This window comes from Lepidothrix coronata, unplaced genomic scaffold, assembly GCF_001604755.1.
Source record: "Lepidothrix coronata isolate B3197 unplaced genomic scaffold, Lepidothrix_coronata-1.0 Scaffold14, whole genome shotgun sequence".
Taxonomy (NCBI): Eukaryota; Metazoa; Chordata; class Aves; order Passeriformes; family Pipridae; genus Lepidothrix; species Lepidothrix coronata.
Genome location: NW_016690194.1, coordinates 6,709,150 through 6,716,246, shown reverse-complemented (window position 1 = coordinate 6,716,246; position 7,097 = coordinate 6,709,150). Strand labels below are relative to the sequence as shown.

General features: G+C 47.0%; 1 protein-coding gene across 1 annotated transcript; it reads right to left on the bottom strand.

The window, feature by feature from the left end:
• Positions 1-163: 163 nt before the first annotated feature.
• ZCCHC9 (zinc finger CCHC-type containing 9) lies at positions 164-5,268 on the bottom strand. Its single transcript, XM_017806116.1, has 5 exons — positions 4,896-5,268; positions 3,406-3,556; positions 3,090-3,182; positions 2,127-2,195; positions 164-764 (listed from the first exon to the last, which is right to left on the bottom strand). The coding sequence occupies exons 1-5, from the start codon at positions 5,166-5,168 to the stop codon at positions 649-651; spliced, it is 702 nt and encodes a 233-aa protein (XP_017661605.1). The 5' UTR covers positions 5,169-5,268; the 3' UTR covers positions 164-648.
• Positions 5,269-7,097: the final 1,829 nt, after the last annotated feature.

Below are 7,097 nucleotides of genomic sequence, written 5' to 3'. Positions count from 1 at the left end.
AGTCTCCATTTAAAAACAGTAGGTCTGCCAGCTAGCAGGAGGTGTAGTATACATTCCCAACTTGCCAAGGGATAGAAACAATGAAGATTTTTGAGCATTTTCCTTGAAAAAAAGTAAAGAAACTAAGCAAACTTCTCACTTGTTCTCCAGCTCTTTTCAGGTGTTTTTCACCACAGGTATCAAAGGCAGGGCATGATTCTGTTTGTTACTGAACAAATAAACAATCCAACATGCACTAACAATCAAGTTAATGATTGTTAATTACAACCACGAGTAGCAGGTATTGCACCCCCAAGCTAGACAGGCCGTAGGGTTTACCTGTAACTTCACCACAAGAAGTTACATATGTGCCAAGCTGGCACATATAGAGGAAAAAATCAAGTTATTCCTAAAAGGAGAAGGCAAAACCAAGCCAGAACCCAACAAGAACCTTTAAAAAGTACCCAGAATCCCTTTAGTAAAATACCCACTTGGTGTATTTCTGTTGTTCCTAGCTTTTCAGGGAGCTAGGGGAGTCTGGGAGGCAAACTGGAAAAATGAAGGGAGACAAAAAAATAACAATTCAGCAGCACTCTGCTTGATTTTTTGGAACTAGCTCTCTGTAGTCACTCTTCTGCAGCAAAGCAGCAGTGAAGGGCCAAGAGACCTTCAAAAAGTCACAACTTTGGGTACTTTGGCTTTTGGCTTCTGCAGCTTTGGTGCTTCAGTGACTTCCTCATGGTCTGCACTCATTCCAGAGACCCATCGCCCAACTGTCAGCTGCTCTGCAGGGGGACACAGAGGGTGGGGAAAGGCTCAGCACTGCCAGCATCAAACCTTCACACCTGGGCAAGGCTGGGCCCACGAGGGCAACAAATCAAATCATACCAAGAGTATCGCACAGATAAACTCAAGTTTATATTAAAGCAGGCCCGATCAACCCACCTGAAAAAATTACAGGCTGCAGTGCCTAAACCTCTTTGCCAGCTGTAATTATTCCTGTAGTCTAAAAGTACTCTGCATGATGCAAACTGATTTCACAGAATATCACAGTTCTTACCAACGGTGTCACAGTTCCAATGAATTCAACCGGTTTTAACCAGCAGTACCAGTTTTGAAACACCAATGTAAGGACAAAGATCTCCCTTGACAAACTGAACAGCACTAGTGAGTCTTCGTTGTGGATGTAAAACTTAAGCAGAAAGAGGTAGAAAAGAATTGCTCACAGGCTTTCAATGCAGCAGTCACCTGGGTGGGCACTGCCCAACTATCTGCTGATGAGTTTGGGGAAATTTATTTAAGAGTCTTTTTGTGTTAGAAACTTCTCTTCAGACTCAACCCCACCCACTCTAAGCTGGCTAAGCAGCATGCACCTAGAATGCCACATTTCATGTAACAGATCTAACAATATCATATATGTAAGATTAGATACAGAAAATGCCTCTACTGCGTCCATAAATATTTCTTACATAAATTTTCACCAAAGTGGCTTACTATTAACCCAGAAGTTCTAAGCACCATAAAAACTAAGTAGAAAAAATCACAGATGTTGTCACCACTTCAAGTGGTAACAGAATCATTCTTCAAACCCTTTTTTGATGCTTTTGCCTCCCTGAGCACAGTGGGGCTTTGGGGTGCTTTATATAGTTTTAACACCCACACTGGAAAACTGAAGAACATGTAAGAAAGCAGCTCATTAGCTGTGGATCCAACCGGACACACATCCTGTCTCCTCCTTCTCCCCCATCCCTGACACACCTGCCTGCACACACCACCACCTTGCACCTGACACTGTGTTCACTTCCACCACCTCACATTGGAATCATCAAAAATCAGCAGCCAGTCTAGTTACACAGCTGCCAAGCTATGAACAGCAGCACAAACACTGGCAAAAAAAATACAGATTATCTCATATCACCTTTGGCAACACACAAGATAACTTTCTGTTAAACAAGAACTATCTTAGTTTTGCACTGCAGTTTGCTGCCTTCCTCCACACACCCCTGAATATCAGCACTCATTCCCAAAGAAAGGTCACCTTTGCTGTTCCAAGTTCTCCCAAACCCTTTTTCCTGACCGAGGTAAGGCAAACCAGTAAATGGATGCTGCTGGCCTCAAACTCCACCCCACAGTCTCCTGCAGCTCACCTGCGTTCTGTTTCTCTGGGCAGTCCTTTTTGAAGTGCTCCACAGAGCCACAAAGTTTGCAGCCCCCACCTGTTCACAGAGAAAGTTGTTATTCACAAGGAAAACAAAAACCAGCAAACCACCCAACAAAATGCCTCCCTCCATGTCTCTGAGGGGCAGAGCTGCTCGTGATCTGCTTGTGTACTGCTCTGTACAGAACCACATACCATTTCTGATTTATTGGAAGCTCTCTTTTTGAGAAACCAGCTGCATTCTGCCAAAATTCATACTCAAAGGAACTTTTGAAGTTGACAGGAGCCCCTGAGCGGTAGGTAATCCAACGGCAGGAACTGAGATATGAAATTTAAATTCTACTCCTAATCCAAACATTTGAAAGCAAAGTGATTCTTCTCCCACTTCCACTGTGCTGCAAGATCACCCTTTGGAATTTGCCAGACACCACGTTTGTACTGGGGAAACAGGTTGCTGGTTGTTGGTGCCAATAGGGAAGTCAGGAAGAGCAGAATATGAGTGAAACCTTCAAACTTAGATCCTATTTCTCATTAAAGTCACTCAAAACAAAGATATCCTTCTTCTAGTGAGAGCCTGTGATTTGCCACCTCCCAAAATCTTAATAGGGTGTCAGTATATTTTTACCATCTAATTTGGTGCATGTACATGTAAATATACACTGACTACAACATGATTTTGTTTCCTTGTGTATCTCTTTATATTGAAGCACAAGCAAATTCTCACACTTTGCACCTCATCTCATTGTTTAACTCTAAGCTTACAATTAAAACAGAAATCCCCAGGTAATTAACTGACAATGAATTCCCTAGAATTACTCTGCTTTCACCAAAAAAGACACAGAAATTCCATTTAGTCAAGTCTTCATTCACTTGCAATGTTACTTTGCTCTGTATCAGGTAAGAACGACACAGAAATTAGATTTTACTTAATTTAGTAAATCAGCACACTCACCTTCAGCATACAGTCCTTTGGGATTATCCGGACACGACCTTGACAGGTGCCCCATCTCACCACAGATGAAACATTTTGCATATGGAAATGGCCCTGCAAAATCCCAAAGGGTTTATGATGCACATCAAAACCTTTGCAAAGCCACAGACTGAACACAGTGTGATGACAATATCTTACTCACTTTATGTACAAAACACGTCAGGTTTCTCATTATCATATTGCAAGAGTTAAATTACTAACACAAAAAGCTGCTGTTTCTGTAGTCAGACAACTCAGATCAAAGTTCCTCAAAACACCACAAATTTCTGAGACCCACCACTGGCTGGATCCACTTTGGCTCTGCATTTGCTGATGTCATGTTCCGTGGATCCACACCGGTAGCAGATGCCTGTCCCCATGTCTTGGCTTTCAAGGACTGCAGGACAGTCAGCCACGCCGTGCCCAGGTTCTCTGCAGTGGAAACACACCTTTGAAGAGAGAAATTCAGTGATTCTGTGAGTGGCAACCAAAGACCTGCAAATCCCAGCATTACAGGGCCTAAAAGGCAAACACACCAAGGGATTTTCTCCTCAGGGAAAGACAGCCATGAAAGGAGACTTTTTGTGCTCTGCCACACAACTGTGAGTGCTCTGTGCCATCAAACCACATTATCATGGGCATTTTTCTCCCTTTAGTAGCAACACAGTTTGGGGCATTCACCCACTGACAATTGCGCGCCCTGGACCATGGAATCATGGAATGCTTTGGGTTGGAAGGGACCTTAAGGCCCATGTCATAACACCCCCCGCCATGGGCAGGGACACCTGCCCGCTTGTTCCAAGCCCCATCCAACGTGGCCTTGGACACTTCCAGGGACTTCACTTTATTCACCTGAAGCCTCACCTAGACATGCTGTGTCCCCTTGGGAGGTGAGGACTGAGCTCTTCACTGAGCCCCTCTGGCAGCACCGGCACAGGGAGAGGGATCTGCACCTCCCACACAGGGGTTTTCCTGGAGGTTTAACAACGTTGGGGGAAAATGACTGGAGGTAATAAGATAATGGTATGGAAATTATAGGGGAAAATAGGGTTGCCACTCCCTGGACTGACCACCCCCCCAGCACAACACAATCCAAGGGGGACTAAAGGGAGGGTGGAGACCCCATGGCTGCTGTGGAGCCCTTGCAAAAGAGGGAACTTGATGGTACCTTTTAGTTGATAAGCCACACAGCAGCTGAAAACCAAGTGAGATAAAGGACCATGTCCTGCTGTTCAATCAGCAGCCCTGGTGAAATCCCTCTCCTTGGGCTGACCGTGTTCCCACTCCAAAGCCACCTCAGGTACTGGACTGAGATACCCCCCCTCAGGGTATGACTACCCCTCACTGATTAAGCTGTGTGAGTAAAGTCACTCAAGCTCCCCCTAAACATAAAGAAGTACTATAAAAGTAAGTTAAGAACGAGGAGAAGCTTGGGAAGATTCCAGTCTAACTTTTGGGATCAGTCGATGGACTGAACCTCTCTCTGCCCCATAGGGACTCCCTGGGTAAGAACCGCGCTCTGTGTGTGCAGAATCACTACCTCCAGGCAGCTCTTATTAGTGATTAGAATTTGCTTTGAATTCATATTTCGTTTTGAATTAGTAAATTGCTTTGAATACATCTCTGCAGCCAGACACTATCACCGGCAATCCCTGAACCTGTCACAACGATATTAACAAAGGGTGTTATTCTGCACAGTGTTGTTGTGAGCCCTCCAAGGGCTCTGGCAGACCGATCAAACATAAGAATTTAAGGGAATGTCCCTCTTCTGCGTGGCACAGGACTCACCATGGCGTTCTTCCTTCTCTCCTGCCTCCTCACCCTCCTGCTCTTCCGCCGCCGGTCCTTCCTCAGCGCCTCCTCCTCCTCCTCCTTCTGCTGCTGCTTCCGGTGCGCCAAGAACCCGTTCACGTCCTCGCTCACATACTCCTTCTTCTTCCTCCTCTTCCTCCTCTCCTTCTCCTCCTCCTCATCCTTTCCCGGCCCCCCCATCTCTTCCCAGGGGGTCGCGTCCAGCGCCCTCGCCCCGGGCGGGATGTTCCGCCGCGCCCAACGGGTCATGGATGGAGGAAGTGGAAATGGGGAGTGGAAATGAAATGGGGGGTCCCGCAGGGTCCCGGGAGCAGGACTCGCCGCTGAGCAGAACCCGGCAGCGCCGGGTGATGACGATACGGAAGAGGGAGGAGGAAGAGGAGGAGGGGGACTGGTGGGGGGGGGAGAAGGCGGAGCCCCTGGGATCAGGGGGAGGTGGGGAATGGTGGTGGGGAAGGAGGAGGAGGAAAAGGGGGACCGGGACCGGGACCGAGACCGAGACCAAAGAGGAGGGGGAGCCCCCCGGGACCGAGATGGAGGTAGAGATGAAGGAGCAGGACCAGGATCGGGGGGAGAAGGAGATGGGGATCCCGGACCGAGGGGAACGCGCCGTGTCAGGGGGGCGGGGACTGCGAGCGGCTCATCCCATCCCACCCCCTGCCATAGGCAGGGACACTTTCCACTAGCTCAGGTTGCTCCAAGCCCCGTCCATCCTGGCCTTGGACACTTCCAGGGATGGGGCAGCCACAGCTTCTCTGGGAAATCCATTCCAGCCCCTCACCACCCTCACAGGGAAGGATTTCTTCCTAGTATTCCGTCTAACCCTGCCCTCTGGCAATGGGAAGCCAGTCCCCCTTTTCCTGTCCCTCCATCATGGGATGGAGTCCCTCTCCAGGTCTTCTGGAGCCCCATTAGGCACTGGAAGGGGCTCTAAGGTTTCCCTGGAGCCTTCTCTTCGCCAGGTAAACACCCCCAGTTCTCCCAGCCTGGCTCCAGAGCAGAGGGGCTCCAGCCTTGGGACCATCTCCGTGGCCTCCTTTGGACTCGCTCCAGCAACTCCATGACCCTTTGCTGTTGGACCCCAGAGCTGGAGGCAGCTCTGCAGGTGGGGTCTTACCTGAGGACTGGAAGGAGTCCCAGAAGCTGCTGCCCCTGTGCAGGTGTGATGAGGGAAGGCAAACTGCTCGCTGGAGGCTCACAGAGCACATGTCCAGGACTGTGTTGTTGGAGGATGCTACTCAGCATTTTAAATAAATGTTTGTAAACCCAAAAGACGTTCTGTTTCCCCCTCAAGTCAGTCTTCTGTTTCTTGTATTTTTAGCATTGCACTAGATCTCCATGACATATCCTGGTGGTCTTGAGTTGATCTTATAAGGATATTTATGTTATATATATTATATAAAAGATATTATATATTCTTCAGTAATTATCCTTAATACTTTTCTCTCCCTGGGTAAATGGCCGTATTTTGTCGTTTTTCAGTGGTTTTGAGCCCACTAGAGGGAGATGTGCACAAAGTGTCTTTTAAACTGCATCGCTACCACTTATAACGAGCATGGATTTAATAACAATTAGCCTTGACTGCAGGTAAAAATAATTGATGAACGCCGTTTAAGAGCCACTGTTCAGGAAACAAAAACAGGGGAAAAAATCAGTATTACTTTTAATTTAAAATTAATCTCGTTTGCTGATATAGTTACAGGTCAACCACAGGATGAGGTCCCAGTTGTTCTGCAACTTGCTCTGCTGAAATGCTAAATGTGTTGTCTGTTCTTTTTCAGCCTGGAATTTTATGTGTTTGTGTCGAGGCAGGAGCAGCTGCCCTTAAGATCCCCGACTGAGTTTGTAGACAGTGGAAAAGGGTGTTTAATATGTTTCAGCCAAATAAATAAGGCATTATTTCCCCCACAAAATCACTTAAATTTGACAGTGGCCACACCTGTTTAAATTTTCACTGGTTTAGGTTTGTTCCAGTTTGGCATTCCAGTTTGACATTGGGAGCTCACCTGTACCCAGGCACCAGGTGAGAAATGAGCAAAACAGCAGCCATGCAAATAATTGTAACATTTTTGCCATTTTTTTTCATATTTTCCTAAGCAAATTACCTGTCCACAGCACAGTGTTCATATCTTTGTAATCCCCAAAGCCCAAAAATGGAGGTTTTGTCTGCTGAAGAGG

Excerpts from the sequence above, each read along its gene's own strand:
- ZCCHC9 (XM_017806116.1), bottom strand. The coding sequence starts at position 5,168 with ATGACCCGTTGGGCGCGGCGGAACATCCCGCCCGGGGCGAGGGCGCTG. Across the intron at positions 3,183-3,405 it reads CAAAGTGGATCCAGCCAGTG|GGCCATTTCCATATGCAAAA; the intron begins GTGGGTCTCAGA and ends GGGATTTTGCAG. Across the intron at positions 765-2,126 it reads CCCAGAGAAACAGAACGCAG|AGCAGCTGACAGTTGGGCGA; the intron begins GTGAGCTGCAGG and ends GTCCCCCTGCAG.